Source organism: Eleginops maclovinus, chromosome 16 (assembly GCF_036324505.1).
Source record: "Eleginops maclovinus isolate JMC-PN-2008 ecotype Puerto Natales chromosome 16, JC_Emac_rtc_rv5, whole genome shotgun sequence".
Taxonomy (NCBI): Eukaryota; Metazoa; Chordata; class Actinopteri; order Perciformes; family Eleginopidae; genus Eleginops; species Eleginops maclovinus.
This window is the reverse complement of record NC_086364.1, coordinates 22,698,288-22,716,150: the sequence shown is the minus strand read 5'-3', so window position 1 is coordinate 22,716,150 and position 17,863 is coordinate 22,698,288. Positions and strand designations below refer to the sequence as shown.

The 17,863-nt window shown below is 41.9% G+C and overlaps 2 protein-coding genes across 3 annotated transcripts; both read left to right on the top strand.

Annotated features, from left to right (window-relative positions):
• Positions 1-190: 190 nt before the first annotated feature.
• mfsd6l (major facilitator superfamily domain containing 6-like) lies at positions 191-4,289 on the top strand. The gene is made up of 2 exons (XM_063903023.1): positions 191-351; positions 1,216-4,289. Exon 2 carries the CDS (start codon positions 1,260-1,262, stop codon positions 3,141-3,143), a length of 1,884 nt encoding a protein of 627 aa, XP_063759093.1. The 5' UTR covers positions 191-351; positions 1,216-1,259; the 3' UTR covers positions 3,144-4,289.
• Positions 4,290-5,309: 1,020 nt separating this feature from the next.
• zgc:171844 (uncharacterized protein LOC100151763 homolog) lies at positions 5,310-14,728 on the top strand. 2 transcript variants are annotated; one of them, XM_063904394.1, is made up of 6 exons: positions 5,310-5,560; positions 7,860-7,980; positions 10,507-10,580; positions 11,500-11,614; positions 13,140-13,210; positions 13,976-14,728. In XM_063904394.1, the coding sequence occupies exons 1-6, from the start codon at positions 5,362-5,364 to the stop codon at positions 14,092-14,094; spliced, it is 699 nt and encodes a 232-aa protein (XP_063760464.1). In that variant the 5' UTR covers positions 5,310-5,361; the 3' UTR covers positions 14,095-14,728. The 2 variants fall into 2 exon arrangements, with proteins under 2 accessions (XP_063760464.1, XP_063760465.1); XM_063904395.1 differs by lacking the exon at positions 5,310-5,560 and adding an exon at positions 6,352-6,455.
• The last annotated feature ends 3,135 nt before the right edge of the window (positions 14,729-17,863 follow it).

Here is a 17,863-nt window from a genome sequence, read left to right as displayed (position 1 = left end):
TAAAAATAAAAAGGACCTTTAAATGATAGATATGACTCAAAATGAAATATCTGAAAATACATACAAAAAAAACAATGAATAGGTCAGAAGAAAAATATATGCAATTATTAATGAATAAATAAATATAGTTTTGTTTATTGCTCTGCTCCCCCCGTGGTGCACCGCGGCCTCCCGCCGGTAGGGGGCGCTGCAGTCCGGTTAAGGTAAACACCAATAAAGAAGCGCTTTCACACGGGCACAGGTGCACTGCGTCCAAAAGAGACTCATCGTGGATATAATGCAGCAGATCGAGCTGCAAGATGACCAGTAGAACAGTTTAAAGAAGGTTCCTGAGGGCCAAAGGTCTGAAAGGTAAACGTTTACTTTAATTTTATTATCTTACAAAGTTTAAGTGACGTGGACTAATGCTCCACATCTGCAGATCCTGGAGCAAACAGGTGCATCCTGCTGCGGGCAACACTCAGCTGTTAGCGCTGGCAAAGAGTTATGAGAGGGGCTTTTTTTGTAGAGAAGTTTCATTAAATGCAGCAGAATTTAATAGAAAGTCTTAAGGCGTACAAAATGAATACATATTTAGAAAAAGTCCAAAGCACTGTTGGAAAAATGCTTCCAAATAATTATACAAGGGCTTTTTTTTACAGAAGTTTCCTTAAATAGAGCACAAAATAAAAGAAAGACTTACATTTAGTGGCAGTGTAATAAAATAAATGCAGAAATATATGATTTAAAGTCAACACACATACTATTTCATTTATTTGGATTCATTTATTTACCACCGTAACAGCTGTAGTGTTTTAAACGGTGAGGAAAGTACTGTACAAGTTCATAATTCATATTAATAATTACTAAGAGATATGTAATTTTTATAAGATGTTCAAAAAAAGTACACCAGGAGGGCTGAGGTGTGGGAACTGTTGATTTCAAAGTATTCATTAATCTGTCTTTTACGTGCTTGAAGCTACAAAGAGCATATTTGATTCTTCTATTAGCAGCATGCCTCCATTTACTGCAAATAAGTCCTACTCTGCCGCTCCCTTTCCTGTAGTAGTGTGCACGTAGGTTTTAGTGCATGTAAATAATCATTAATGCATGGAAACAAGAGCCACAAAAATACAAACAAATAAACAAGTATGAAATGGAGGAACGCACGGTATTTATTAAGGATAACTTCAGGGTTTGAATATTCCTTTAATGTCTCTCTCTCTCTCTTCCCAGTCTGAACCCACTTCTTCTTAAAGAGAGACCGCCATCTTCCCAGCATGAAGAGGAACAAGCAGATCAACATCCAGCACGCCCTCGCTCTGGCCGGCACCTTCAACTTCCTGTCCTGCTGCGCCCGGGCCTCCCTGCTGCCCTTCCTCACCCTCTTCCTCCGTCAGCAGGGTCTCTCTCCCGCCATGACGGGCATCATCATGGGCACCAAGCACCTGATCGCTCTGCTGTGGAGCCCCGCCTCCAGCCTGCTGTCCAAACACTACGACAAGAGGCGGGGGGTGATCGTCGGGTCTCTGGTGTGTTCGGCGGTCGTCGTTGTTCTTCTTCTCTTCTTGCCGCCTGCAGACGTGCATGTGAACTGTACAACGAGCGATCTGAGCGGCGGCCCGACGGGAAGTCCGACAGGTGGTGGTGTGATGAAGAGCAGCGCTGCACCTTCCACACTACCCAGAACGAAAATCCACACAGCTACGGTTCCTCTAACTCACGCTCATGAGGCTAAACCGGCTCCTGCTCTGACAGACGAAACAGCGCTTTATGATCTGGATAAACCTCCGCTTCCAGGAGAAAATGCAAACAAAAGTCTGACAGCTGGTGGTGTGATCAGTGTTGCACCTTCCACTTCAACTAAAGTTCACATCGCTTCGGTTTCTCACTCTGCAAGGGTCCCTGCAAACCCACTCACTGATAAACCTGGTCCTGTTCTGACGGACGAAGCAGCTCTTTATGATCTGGATAAACCTCCGCTTTCAGAAGATGTCAAAAGTGCTGCAGAACCAGCTGCAGTGAGGAAGAGGAGGTCAGACAAAAAGATGGAGGAGGAAAACCCGAGTCAGTTTGAGTTCCTGGGCAGCCTGAAGGTGATGGACGCTCAGCACCAGCTCTTCTTCCTGATCCTCATCGCCGTGTCTCTGTGGGAGTTCACGGCGGCGCCTCTGGAGTGGACGGCGGACGACGGGCTGTACGACTACCTCGACTTCGCGGACGCTTCGGACCGCTACAGCAGCACCTCCGTCTGGGGGGTCGTCGGATCGGCGTTTGGAGTCGGAGGAGCCGGACTTCTTGTGAGCCAGTTACCCTGCCTCGTGGCCGGGGGTTTCCCTCGCAGCGCCGCCTTCTTCTTCCTCTACGTGTTCATTGGATTCGTCACCGTTCCTGTCGCCGTGTACCTGCCTCTGTACCTGAATAAGAAGCGGGATCGGGGCGGTGGGCTCCTGAAGGCACTGCAGCTGGTGCACAGCTCCCCCCACGCTTTGCTCTGCGTCACCACCACCTTTTTAGTAGGGGCTGCTGGTTCCGCTGTGGATAACTTCCTGTTGTGGCAGATGCAGGACCACGGAAGCAGCGAGATGCACATGGGGGTGTCGCTCGCCCTCGCTTTAGTCTCACAGGCTGCCTACCCTCTACTTGGAGGGCGGATCTCGAAGCGCCTCACCCCAGGAAAGGTGCTGGTCGTTGGGGCTGCGAGTCTCGGTGTACAGTGCTTCTACTACTCCTTCCTGTGGGGGCCGTGGGCTGTTTTTCCCGCTCAGATGCTGAGCTGCTTCAGCTCTGGCGCCCTCTGGTGGGCCGTGAAGGTGCAGTGTGAGGAGGTGGCCACACCGGGTTCGGAGAGGAGCGTGAGGAGGGTCCTCAGCTCTTTGTCGCTTAATCTGGGGATTGGTTTGGGGAGTTTCGCCGGGGGGTTCGTGGTGCAGAGGTTCGGGCTGACGTGGCTGTTCAGAGGGGTGGCGCTGTGTGTGATGCTTTGGTGTGCGTGCCTGCCGCTGCTGCAGTTCAAAGCCCCCCGACAGTGCAGGATCAACTACTCCAGACTGCTGGCGGCCAACGGGAGCGACGCCAGCGACTCTGAGAGCGAGTCGGACTGGCTGGAGAAAGCGATGGAGGAAAACCGATTCAAAAACAACTCGGGGAGGAGGGTCCACTGAAGTTTCTATCAGAAGAGTTTTCCTCGACAAAAGACATTGTTGGTCAACTTGCACTCGTATAATTTTGTCAACGAATCAATTTGCTGTAGTTTTTCCAGAAAGAATTATGAAGAAGCACATCTTTTATCCCAGGGGTGCGGGAAATAACTCTGAGGGGAAAGTGATAAAGAGTTCTGCTTATATCTACATAATATATTCATATGTTTAACCCTACCTTTAGGAAATCATAGAACCACTTTTTATAGGTAGGGCACCAACTATGCAGAAATACTTGTTATTTTCTTTGTCAAACTTAAATTGTATTGAACCGTATCTGCTCATAAGGGTCATTCAGCAAGAAAAAAACACTCTAATTGAATTGATTAATTGCACCAGTGATGTATGGCAAGGCCAAGGAACATGCATATTCAGTAGCTGTGTGATAAGTAAATGTACTGACCCTAACTAACATGTTTGTTCTCTTACCCTTAAATTCATAAGGAAGCAAATCCCAAAGAAAGCTTGTAGATTTCCAACGTTGACCGCTTTAATTCAAATCAAACTCTGATTCCTGCTCATCATGTTTTCCATCAGAGTTAAGTGGAGTGGCAGTCTGTAGTTAAAATGTCTTAGAGCTGTACTGATGGACTCCCTCTCTGAGCCACCTGAGCCTCTGCACATAAGCATAAGCAATCATTGTATTTTCCTGAAGCAAACAAGGTAGCAGGATTACGGCTCTGCAGGGGAAGACCCGGCAGGTTTTAAGACACTGAGTTATTTTTCTGCTGGTGATGTTTGCAGAGGATGAGGCTCTGGCTTCTTGTTTCACCTCACCCTAAAGCCTGTTTATCGACTGTGAAGTCATGCCCTGTGTCTGTGCCTTACACTCTTTGAACTGCTGAAACTATTTAAGACCATACGTTTGTCCCAGAGATGTAATGATAGTCTAAAGTTTGTTTTCTAAGAGCTCTCCTCCATAACTGGGACTGTGACTTTGTATGAGTTGTGGGAATGTTTGTCTAACCTGTATTTCAATGTCACTAAACATGCCGCCGGTCAAAAGGCTTGTTTTGATCTGTTCGAAATCACCAGTTTGTGTGGAAAAGAAAATATGTTGTCTTAAAGGGACAGTGCACCCCGAATCAAATAAACATGTTCGTCCTTTTACATTTCTCCTCTTAACTGGAGTGCTGTTTTTTCAGTGCTGCTTCTAATGTTTGCGATGTTATCAGTATAAATGTACGGGTTTGTTCAAATGTTTCGACTTTTCACAGACATTTGATTTTTCTTTTTCTCAGAACTTTTACTTTTCTAAGAAGATGGATTTTAATTCATAATTTAGAAAAAAATAATCATCATTTTGACTTCTACAGAAAGAAATGTCCTATTCAGAAGTTTTATCTTTCCTCAGAATTCGTGTTTTTTTGTTTTCAAAATTATAATTTTTTCCCCAAAATTTTACAAAAGACTTTTCTTCTAAATTTCGACTTTTTTTAAATGTCCCACTTTTCCTCATTATTCTAACTCCTTCATCATGAGGCACTAATCATCATCTTTTAAATTCACACTCCCAATTTTCTTTCCTTTTGATTTTCTTTTCAAACTTCAGATTATTTCTTCCAAATTATCACTTTTTTCCTAAAAGATCTTTTCAAATTTCAGAGATTCTTTCTAAATGTCGACTTTTAAAGATGTTCGATGATGTTCTCATTATTCTAACTCCTTCTTCATGTGGATTATCTGATTATTTTCTTTGAATTTCCGACTATTTCTTCAAAATGATCGCTTTTTTTAAATTTCGGATTTTCTTTTTCTAAATGTCGATTTTTAAAAATGTTCGATTATTTTTTCAAAATTATCCCTTTTTCCTTAAAAATCTGATTTTTTTTTAATGTTTGACTTTTATACAAATTTAGATAAATTGAGGATTTTGACTTTTTCTCAGAATTTTCATTTTTAATCATCGTTTTTTAAATGTACTTTTTTCTTATATTAAAATAATATTTCACAGAATTTTAATCATCCTAAGTTAGATTTTTTGTTCAGAAAAAGGATGTCTTAACCGTCTGTTTAAGAGAGACACTAGGGATAAACGAAGGATCTGAATAGCTTTTTATACCAACACTCAAATATAAGTCCTGCTGTGGTCCTGCCAGCAGGTGGCGTCCTGCAGAGCATCAACCTGTGTTAGAGGAAGGAGCCTCATTTATCCAGGCTATGGGAAGGAGTGTGTGAGCCTATGTCTGCAGCTCCTCCCGTTATATTCCACACCCTGGTCGGTGTCTCTGAAATATTGTTCAGGCTTCACATCTTTGAGTTGCTCTGCGCAGAGTCCTGGAAGAGAGCATTTTTGAACAGCATGGAGAAAGAGAGGAGATCCTCAAAGCAGTACGGCTCTCTGGAGAAGACGCAGGTGAAGGAGGCGACGCAGAAATCAAGTGAGTTACGAACAAGTCGATGCATTACCCCCCACTTTCTGCAGATATCATAATGAAAGCGTCAGGTCATAAAGCACATTTACCCCAATGAAATAACTTTATACTGAAAGAAAGATCCTGTAAAATATTATAGTGACCAACTTTATAGAAATGATGACTTACTTTGAAGCCTAGAAACCATCAGCCAGTGCATTCAAACACAAATATCACTCTAGAATAATTATAAGTACTCCATTGTTATTCTATTTTGTATATTGTGGATAAAAACTAACGCAGCTGACGTTACATTGACGGGACTTCTTTCCGCGTATTGATATGATATTGATAGCAACGGTCTGTTCTCCTTGGCAACGGTCTGTATGATAATGATCAGCCTATAGAATGTCCAAATTTACCATCAGGATCGAGCTTTTAAAGGAGCCGTGTAATAAAGTAAAAATGGTATATATTTCTAAAGTTATGATATTAAACTGATGCTCTGTTCTTTCACTTGTAGTATTTCTACTGCGGTATCACTTCTTATACTCAAGCAACATGTCCGAGTTCTTCCACCTCCGTGTGTGTGTGTGTGTGTGTGTGTGTGTGTGTGTGTGTGTGTGTGTGTGTGTGTGTGTGTGTGTGTGTGTGTGTGTGTGTGTGTGAGAGAGTGAGAGAGAGTGTGTGTGTGTGTGCAGATGAAATCCCCAGTGATCCAGTGTGTGTTCGGTTAATTAAAAGCCTGATCCGAGTTCTGCTGGATGAGTCATGGTGAGGAGGAGGAGGAGGCTGCAGGGGGGGGGGGGGGGGGCTATTTTACAACATTTATTTGATTTATTGATGCTTGAAGAAGTAGTGGGAAGTCCACAGAGTTGTGATCAGATTATTATGCGATCCAGGGCAGGCATAATGTTTAAAGGTGAGTTTTATTGTTTCGTTCATAAATTCATCGTTTGTCTGATTTTTATTTCCAGAGGTTTGAGAGCCCACAATAGAGCAGCTGTAGATTCAACTCTGTTTCTTGGCCCATCATGCAACTCTGGACTCAGCTTTAAGCACATTATCAACTTTAAGACCCTAAAGATTTAAATACAGGCTTTAAAAGAGTGCATGCTTGGTTTTACTCTCTGGTTTTTGTCGGATTCTGTCATGATCCTTGTTTCGTGTCTGTCATGTCTGTGTGTTTTATTTTGAAATGTTTTCCCCTCTTGTTTCATGTTAAGCTTCACTTCCGGTCTGCGTTTCCCTCCTGTGCCTAATTGCGTGTTCACCTGTTGCCCCTGTGTTTGTCCTCCCCCTTCCAGCTGTCTCTCGTTTTGTGATTACCCATGTGTATTTAGTCCCTGTTCCCCTTTTGTCTGTTGGTCGGTTGTCATCATTAGGGCTGAACGATTTAGGAAAATAATCGAATTGCGATTTTTTTCCTCAATATTGCAATTTCGATTTAATATGCAAATATTTTTTCAAGGTCCTCTTCTCATGTATTTTTCAACAAACACAAGCAATAAATCAATCGTGATACAATCGTGAGGTAGCAACAGTAGCGAGGCACGTTCTGCACGATACCTGACGTTGCGCAGCATCTTCCTTTTTAAAGCCAAAATAATTCCACACAACTGACGTGCCGCCCCTCTTTGGTACCAAACTTCCAGCCGTGCACTCTTCTGACGAGCCTGAGGTCATTGTGCAACAGGTTCAAGCGCAGCGTTGACTTCTTTCCCTGCCTGCTCGGCTTCGCTCGGCTTCGCTCGGCTCGCTCGCAACCACGTGACCACTCCAATCGCAGCCTTTGCGGTTGGAAAATCTCGTTTTGTGATATCACGATATTATCGCAAATGCAATGAATCGTTCAGCCCTAGTCGTCATTTCTTCCCTGATCTTGTCCATGTTACCTGCCTGTTCCTGTCGCCGTTCATGTCTGGATCTAAGTGTTTTTCATGTCCTGTGTTCCCGTTGATTCGTGTTGTCATCAACAGCTTTTGAATAAAGCTCGCTTTTTGTTTTTGACCCTTACCTGCTTCCCCTGGATTTACTGCTCTTGGGTCCTGTTTCCCCAACCCGGACAGATTCTTGTTTGTCATGGGGAAGTCTAGACTGGTCTTCACCAACGTTACTCTACAACTACTACTCTGGAGAACTTGAGAGAGACAGGTTGTTTGTAGGTCATGGTAGGACTCTACAGTAGTCTGTAGTTTACAAAAGTTGCATCACTTTGATGATGTCAGTCAAAGTGTTTAGAATTTAAACGGAAAATGTATCTGTCAGAACTTCTTATCCCATGATCATGCCAAGGAAATGTGTTTTGTTGTTATTTATCTTCCAGCAGAGGATGTTGTTTCCATGGCGGACTCCACGATCACGATCGAGGACATCGAAGGAGAGCTGAGCAAAATTGAGCGGATACGAGACATCCTGGTGCGGAGGGAATCGGAGCTGAGATACATGTAAGTCAGGCAGAGTGACGACCCGAGATGGTTCTCTTATATCCTGGTATTGAAGGTTTCTAACTGAGTGAAATGACCCAGGTGAGGTTAGGGATAACTGGTTAGGAAAGACAGACCATCAAACACACGTGAAATGGAGAAAACATGTGCTGTGCAGCGATCTGAATAAACCAACAGACTGTCAGCAGCCCCACAGGAAACACATCAAACACCGTGACCGCCAGAGAAAGCAGCCATGTGCACGACGGCAAAAAGTGTGTGAGGAAAACAGCAGCGCTTTCAGTGTTAGCATACCAACACACACACACACACTTTCTTTTCAGGTCTCAAAGGATGCTCGTTCTCTCTCTCTCTCTTTTTCTTGCTTTTAATTATTTCACATTTACTTCTGTCAAGGCCGTCCTCGTTATCTCGACACATCAGAGCAGTGACCAGCTCTGCATGATGTGGCCATAAGATGAATCGGAGAAACGGAGGATAATGACTTCTGCTTCTGGTTTTGTTTTTCTGCCTCAGCTCTTTAATGTCCCTGGTCTTTTTAAGAGTAGGCTTTCAGTTTCACACATCATGTTTTCACTTGATATCCATGATCTGCTGCATCCAGAGTCGAACAAAGGGATAAACAGTACCACGCAATCATGTTGTTTCCCTGCTACAAATAACTGAAGCTCAATCATTGTGAGGAGATTTGAAACAGCCAATTTGTACCATATGAAAACCATAGACTGTTTACAAGAAGAGGACATAGTAGCATTGCTTTGTGGGTGATTTTAAGCATTGGGTTTGGCATTACGGTCGTCGCCCTCTTGTGTTTTGAAGCCCGAAGTGACCATATTCGGACAAGGAGGCGGCGATAGGGAAGGAACGGCAAATGTTAAGCTACATGCTAACTCTAGCCGTAGCAGACTAGCTTGCAGTGCTTTTTTGTAGAGGGAACCCATGCCCAGCTTACTACCGGGTCGGCCTACAAAAATACGTTATCCATGCACCACTCTATAGACCTAAATGCTGGATGCTAATCTTGGAAAGCATAAAACATGCTCAAATGTAAGCTATACTCCTTCACGTGTCTTTTACGACAACAGAATCCCGAGTTTTCAGCCAATGTTCCACTTTACTGTCATGAACTAAAACACTGGGAAAAGTCTGAGACAAAAACATGGACTATTTCACTCTAAACCAGGCCATATTTTACAAGATGACCAACTGAAAAAGACTTGCAACTAGCAACTGAGACCATGAACTCATGAGGAAACATTTAGATTACAAACACAGTTAGAAGTAGGGTGATTTTCTCGTAATGATGCAATGGAGGAACCATGCATCGAGGCTAATGCTGCAAGAAAAGTCGTTTTATGGCACTTCCACCACTGACATCGCCTCTGATGGATTTATTTTTACATTTTCCACTTGTTTGTTGAGACTGGAGAGTTGGTCGGACAAAAAATGTGGTATCGACTTTCATTTAATCATGACTAATTAACAAATGCTAGCCTTTAGCATGTTAGCAATGCAACCTTGCTGTGGATTTTTACTGAAATCCCGCTTTTGCCAATCGATACAGCTCCATACAACACACTTTTAAAACACAACATTCATTTACAATTTAAAAGCAGTATTGAAAAGGTGAGTTTTGATCTGGGATTTAAACATTAGGAGGTCGGGGCAGTCACGGATGTTTGTGGGGAGTGAGTTCCAGAGGAAGGGGGCAGCGACAGAAAAGGCTCCATCCCCCCAGGTCCGGAGTTTGGTCCTGGGAAGAAGGGAGAGGAGATTTACTTCTGACGAGCGGATGCTGCGGGAAGGAGTGTGGTGCTGGAGCAGTTCTGTGAGGTAGGAGGGGGCCTGGTGATGGAGGGCTTTGTGGGTGAGGAGAAGGATCTTGAAGTGCATGCGTTGTGGGACGGGGAGCCAGTGGAGGTTCTGCAGGACAGGTGGTCACGGGAGCGGCTGTGGGTGAGGAGACGGGCGGCTGAGCTCTGGATGTCCTGAGTTTATTGAGGAGTCTGGATGGTGTACCACAGAGGATGTTGTTGCAGTAGTCTAGTCTGGATGAGGTGAAGGCATGGATCAGGGTTTCGGCAGCAGAGAAGGAGAGTGATGGGCGACCCACTGCTGAAGGACTCTGAAGTGAACCCTATTTTTGTTTATTGACCAACAGCTGAGAGTCCATTTTTCAATTACAGTCATTTACCTGTTTCTGCCTTCACTATAATAACAACACACACACACACACACACACACACACACACTGGTGTGACAGCTCCTGATGTTAGACGGTGAAATGAGATCTGATACTGTCAGCTGTGATCCTTTCACAGAGGACAGCGTGGCCGTGTTTTTACAGCTAATAATCTCACAGTCCTCGCTGTCAGTGTGTTCTTGTTTTAATACAATCTCACACTGATGTTTGGACGGGGAGGAAATTGCTTTGCTGCCATGATAGATAATTCATGTTGTGGTTTTAAAGAAGAGGCAGAGATGTAACCTGTTTCCCTGCAAAATATGTATCTGTTTCCCACTCAGGATGGATGACATTCAGCTCTGCAAAGAAATCACAAGGCTGAAGACAGAGCTGCAGAAACTGGTCTCAATTCCAGGTAAATGAAAAACTAGTCACCGTCTTACTATTATTTTGCTTAGGAAATGTCAAATTCAGTTATTATTTGTCCTATTACCATTTTAAAAATGCCAGCCAACTAAAGCAATGGCTTTTTCTGATCAGCAATTACCTTTGAGACGAAGACTGGAGGGAATTAAACACATTTTCTGCACAAGCAAATCCAATGACCTCGCCTACTGTCTGAATAAAGTCGCATTCCTCTGTTTATTAAGATTTAGGTGACAGCTCTAGTGTAGAAGATGGTTGTGTTTTCAACTAAAAACTTAGTAAAGTGTCGTATGAAAGTGATTAGGAGATAACTTGTGAATTACACAGGCTAGTTTCTTTCATTGTCATGCTAGCTAGCTCAGCTTTACTTTGTTTCCCTGCTAATTAGCAATTATAAGTATGCTTTTTGAAATATAGCATATGTAGCACGGTAGGCTACCTTAGATTAAATATACTTAATTGATCTCAAATCAGATGTCTTTAATCTGCTAAACATCAGAAATAGCCACTGTGACTATGACTGTGAACATGTTAGTGCTAATGCTAACCATGCTGAGCTTAGCATTAGCCTGTAGCATACCTTAGCATCAACAGGGCATGATAGCGTAGGCTTGTTGCTTTAACTGATAGGAGGCTAACGAAGATAAATTAGAAATCTGGAAAGAGGGGACACGTACAGCAAATCTTGGTTTTCAATCTGAAGGCCTTAGTACATGGGATACCTGCTTGAACCAGGCTTGGCACCAGTGCTCCCAGTATAAAAAATACAATTGTGTGTGGAATTATCAGTGATGCATGGAAATTCTGATCAAACACTTTAGGCTTATTAACACTGAGAGTTCAGACCTTCTGTTCTGTGAAATATAATGTATGAGTATAGCTTTTAAATGGAGGCTGTTTTCGAACAGACAAGGAGAAGTCCAATGGGGACAGGAAGCGGGAGGAGGAGCTGCTGCTGCAGGTCAACAAGCTGGTGGAGACCAGAGACTTCCTGGTGGACGACGTGGAGTTTGAAAGGCTGAGGTGAGGTTAGGAAATCAATCAAGTGGAAAAGACTCTGACTTAGTGCTGTTCCTGTGAGGCCCTGCAGACATTACACTGCAGTGGGTTCCAGGGAGCTTTCATTAAGGTCTGGTGAACAACCTTAGTTTAAATCCTCTGCCATTTGACTTTCAGTTTGAGAGAATACCCTGGAGAAATACTAACTATCAAGTTCAATCATTTTCCTTCAATAGCTTCCATATCATTTGCTTTATTGACCCGAAATCAATGCAGCATTGTATGACTCCATAAGATAAGTAGGACACACCTCTTTTTTATGGGGTTTTGAAAAGATAGAATCGGAGGATGAAAGTCACATACATGCACACAGCAGAGCACACACACATTTAGTCCTCTGCATTTAACCCATCCTAGTAGCTATCGTGCAGCGCCCAGGGAGCAATGGGGAGGGGGGATTGGAGGTGTCCGGTGCCTTGATCAAGGGCACCACAGCAGGGCCTAGGAGGTGAATTGGGACCTCTCCAAGTAGCAGTCCACTTTCCATATTTCAAGTCTGTTCGGGGACTTGAACCGGCGACCCTACGATTCCCAGTCCAAGCCCCTACTGACTGAGCTGCACTGCTGGACAGTATTTTACCACTTTTTCTACTTTATGATATTGTTTTGGTTGAAAAGTATGATTTATTTAAATATCTTCCATGTCATGTGACCTTAAGACTCTTAATCAATGCTGAATTCTCATATCGTACTGGATGAGTAAGACACAGCTTTCTATTTGAAAGGATCTTAGTGTGTTTTTTCGATGTTATATTAATACTGTAGCATTTTCAATATTGGACATTTTGGATTTGATTCGCCAGCTTCCAGATTATGTGACCCTTCGACTCTAAATCAATGCGGCATTGTATTACAACAAAGGACCCGTAGGATACACTTATTTTCTTATGGGATTTTAATACAAATTCAGGACGTTTATTATTAAAGTGTTGATTTCTTTACAAAGCTTCCAGGTTATGGGACCCTTTTGATCCGAATGAATGCAGTATTGTATCTAACATTGGACAAAAAATGCACCCCTCTTTTTTTATTGGATTTGTTTTACTTAATGATGCCAATTCAATGCAGCATTGTATTTCTATAATGGACGACTATCTTTCTACACAGAAAAGTTCCGTATTTTTATTGTTATTTGCACCGTCTTTGACTTTAGATTCAGTGAATTCAACAAAGTATTGTTTTCGGTGCATCCTCTCTGTATATTCACTCTGAATGTTAACCGGTCCAGCACCGCTCAGACTGGTGTTTTGTGGGGTTGTTAGCTGCAAACACTGATAAGCAGTTTTGAGTGACACTTTGATTGGTCTCAGACTGCAGGGAGATGCCACCTTCCTGCATTATTGACGTGTTTGTGAAAAACAAACTGGGTAGAGGATGTCGTGCAGTGAATTCACACTGAAATGCTGCCGAGTGACATTTACCATGATTAAATAAATCTCAGAACCAAACACTTGGCAAATAAAAAACAAGGGTATATTCTGCTCCACAGGGAAAGAGAGGAGGACAGAGAAATGGCAGCCTTCCTACAGTCCAAATTTCCCAAGACATTGGCTTCAAAAGGTGAGTCAGAAGGGCACATTATCTGTTGGTTTTTCAGAATAAGGGCACATTATCTGTTGGTTTTTCAGAATAAGGGCACATTATCTGTTGGTTTTTCAAAATAAGGGCACATTATCAGTTGGTTTTTCAAAATAAGGGCACATTATCAGTTTGTTTTTCAAAATAAGGGCACATTATTAGTTTGTTTTTCACAATAAGAGCACATTATCAGTTTGTTTTTCACAATAAGGGCACATTATCTGTTTGTTTTTCACAATAAGGGCACATTATCAGTTTGTTTTTCAGAATAAGGGCACATTATGAGTTTGTTTTTCACAATAAGGGCACATTATCAGTTTTCAGAATAAGGGCACATTATCAGTTTGTTTTCACAATAAGGGCACATTATCTGTTTGTTTTTCACAATAAGGGCACATTATCAGTTTGTTTTTCACAATAAGGGCACATTATCTGTTGGTTTTTCAAAATAAGAGCACATTATCAGTTTGTTTTTCAAAATAAGAGCACATTATCAGTTTGTTTTTCAAAATAAGGGCACATTATCTGTTGGTTTTTCAGAATAAGGGCACATTATGAGTTTGTTTTTCAAAATAAGGGCACATTATCTGTATTTCACAATAAGGGCACATTATCTGTATTTCACAATAAGGGCACATGATTTTTACTAAAACATTTTCTCAGTCTGGAGAAGTATAAGTACATACCTTCAGATATAAATGTAAAGGGAAAGAGTATGATGTGTTTAATAACATACTTCACTCTCAGGTGTTTTGCCAGATCAGAAGGTGGCGTCAAAATCACAGCAGACATCGCCGCCATTTTTCAATAAAACTGGAGTAACACTGCTGAAGGACTGCTGCGGCTTCACCTGCTCCATCATGTAACACTGTGTGTGTGTGTGTGTGTGTGTGTGTGTGTGTGTGTGTGTGTGTGTGTGTGTGTGTGTGTGTGTGTGTGTGTGTGTGTGTGTGTGTGTGTGTGTGTGTGTGTGTGTGCCTCCTTAGTGCTTTCATGTATGTGCTGTAAGTCTGCCCTAAAGATGATCTGCATTTATCTTCATCAGCTGGTATATAAATGTAGTTGCGAGTGTGTGTTCTGAAATATTGCAGGCTGTCAAATACTGCCTTTGTGTGTTGCAGAGGGGAAGATGTCTGGCTTGTAGATAAACTGATGCTGCTTTCTGTCCAATTAAGGTAATTAGACGTTATTATGGCTGCTCCTTGTGATATATCAAGATGCGAATAAGGGCACAAACTGTAGCAGAGTATTATGGGTATTATTAAGACTGCAGCTAGTGAATACTTTCATCATTTCATCATCCAGGTGCAGAAAATGGTTCAATTAGGAGAACATTTTATTTGGAAAGGAAAGAAGTGAAAGCCTTTTTCTTTGTGTTGCTCATCAGATGTTGATGAGAAAGTGAACCAAACCAAAGTCTGGATTGCTGATTCATTATGTGGTCATTTAGTAATGCCTTACATTCTGTTGTGGTGAATAAACATATTTTAAACAATGCAACTTTATCCATAATGTCTTATTTTCATGTATTTTCTGTCATCTTTGCAATGCTGCTTCAATAAACACTTTTCATGCTCCTCCTTTTTTTGAGTATTTGGCATTTTTTAATCTGAACCTACCTTGCTCTGTGTGTGGACCACTTTAGAATCTATGAAATTAATTGTGGTTTATTCAAACTTTCGCTCAGAGTTTAGTCTCAGATTGAAAAATCTCTCTTGACATCGGTTTGAGTTTCAATAATCACGATACATGGATTTATTATCAGTTTGTTTTTCAGAACAAGAGCACATTATCAGTTTGTTTTTCACAATAAGAGCACATTATCAGTTTGTTTTTCAGAACAAGAGCACATTATCAGTTTGTTTTTCACAATAAGAGCACATTATCATTTTGTTTTTCACAATAAGAGCACATTATCAGTTTGTTTTTCACAATAAGAGCACATTATCAGTTTGTTTTTCAGAATAAGAGCACATTATCAGTTTGTTTTTCACAATAAGAGCACATTATCAGTTTGTTTTTCACAATAAGAGCACATTATCAGTTTGTTTTTCACAATAAGAGCACATTATCACTTTGTTTTTCACAATAAGAGCACATTATCAGTTTGTTTTTCACAATAAGAGCACATTATCAGTTTGTTTTTCACAATAAGAGCACATTATCAGTTTGTTTTTCACAATAAGAGCACATTATCAGTTTGTTTTTCACAATAAGAGCACATTATCAGTTTGTTTTTCAGAATAAGAGCACATTATCAGTTTGTTTTTCACAATAAGAGCACATTAACAGTTTGTTTTTCAAAATAAGAGCACATTATCAGTTTGTTTTTCACAATAAGAGCACATTATCAGTTTGTTTTTCACAATAAGAGCACATTATCAGTTTGTTTTTCACAATAAGAGCACATTATCACTTTGTTTTTCACAATAAGAGCACATTATCACTTTGTTTTTCACAATAAGAGCACATTATCACTTTGTTTTTCAGAATAAGAGCACATTATCAGTTTGTTTTTCACAATAAGAGCACATTATCAGTTTGTTTTTCACAATAAGAGCACATTATCAGTTTGTTTTTCACAATAAGAGCACATTATCAGTTTGCTTTTCAGAATAGTTTTTCAGAAACAGTTTCAATAATCATGATACATGTATTTATAATCTTTGCAAGAATGGAAGTACTCTCATTCAGCAACCTGCTGCACCAGTTCGGACAGTGCCTTTACTCGTCCTTGTTCATGTTGTAAATGCAGCTGCTGGGATTCATGAGGTGTCATTATAAATCATCTTATCTACAGAAACCAGGACTTACATATTGACCAGCATCCTGCATCACTGCCATGACAACAGGATGGTGTGTGTGTGTGTGTGGGGGGGGTGTGTGTGTGTGTGTGGGTGGGTGTGTGTGGATGTTATGATTGTTCATTGTGGTGAGGAGAAAACCAGATGGTTTTTCAGTTCCACATAACTTACCTCAGCTGCCTGCCATCACCTCACCACACACACACACACACACACACACACACACACACACACACACACACACACACACACACACACACACACACACACACACACACACACACACACACACACACACACACACACACAAAACAATGCACACTGCACCCACAGATGACTCATACAGCAGAGATGCAGCAAAACCATTATACTGTTTGGGTCTGGGAAATAATGTATAATAGATACATTTAGGAAAACAAAATATACTTTATTTTATTGAAGGGACATATTCTGTTCATGTTCAGGTGTATATCAGTATGTAGTGTCTCTACTTTAAAGAGTCCTCTCCTGCTGATGTTCAGGTGTATATCAGTATGTAGTGTCTCTACTTTAAAGAGTCCTCTCCTGCTGATGTTCAGGTGTATATCAGTATGTAGAGTCTCTACTTTAAAGAGTCCTCTCCTGCTGATGTTCAGGTGTATATCAGTATGTAGAGTCTCTACTTTAAAGAGTCCTCTCCTGCTGATGTTCAGGTGTATATCAGTATGTAGTGTCTCTACTTTAAAGAGTCCTCTCCTGCTGATGTTCAGGTGTATATCAGTATGTAGTGTCTCTACTTTAAAGAGTCCTCTCCTGCTGATGTTCAGGTGTATATCAGTATGTAGTGTCTCTACTTTAAAGAGTCCTCTCCTGCTGATGTTCAGGTGTATATCAGTATGTAGAGTCTCTACTTTAAAGAGTCCTCTCCTGCTGATGTTCAGGTGTATATCAGTATGTAGTGTCTCTACTTTAAAGAGTCCTCTCCTGCTGATGTTCAGGTGTATATCAGTATGTAGTCTCTACTTTAAAGAGTCCTCTCCTGCTGATGTTCAGGTGTATATCAGTATGTAGAGTCTCTCCTGGGACATGTCTCCATGCTTTAATGGTCAGAAAGCTCTTTATGTCTCTCATACTGTCTGTGCTGCAGCTCCTCTTTTCACCCTCTGTCTGAAACCAGAGCCCAGTCTGCTCTGATTGGTTAGCTGGCTGGTTCTGTTGCGATTGGTCAACCGCTTAGAGATGTCCCGCCCCTTAGCCTATCACGTACAATGTGTTGGAGCACTAGCCAATAGAAGCCCAAGTGTTACACAGTGATGTCACCATGTTTCAGAGGTAAACAAAGGAGTCCAATGGAGGCGTTTCAGGCGAGAGGTAGAGAGACAGTTCTCCTGAAGGGAACACAGGGATTTTAGCCTCTGCAGACCATTGACATGCACAAAAAACCTATGTAACACACTACAGGAAAGCAGAAAAGGGCCTCTTTAAATCTCCGCCTCTCTCCTTCCCCTCCTGGCCGTCACAGCTGGCTGCAGACGAACAGACCTGAAGCGCTCTCCTCTGTATTTAATCTGCAGGCTGAGGAGAGTAATCAGGGAGATGTGAAAGCACGTCACTGCCAGCCCTCTCTAATTGGAAGCTTGTGAGGAATTCTTTTTATCCAGCGTCGGCTGAGACGTTTAACGGTCCCTGGGAAGGTGATATCGAGCCTCGCCAATTAAAGACTTTGTGCTTCCTCCAGCTCCTGAAAGCGTTTAGTAACTCTGGAGCGGTACGCTGCTCTACGTGTAAAGGAGCTGGTCTCCGGGGAAAGTAAATAAAAGGTCTTTGTGGGAGTATATGAAAGCTAAGAGAA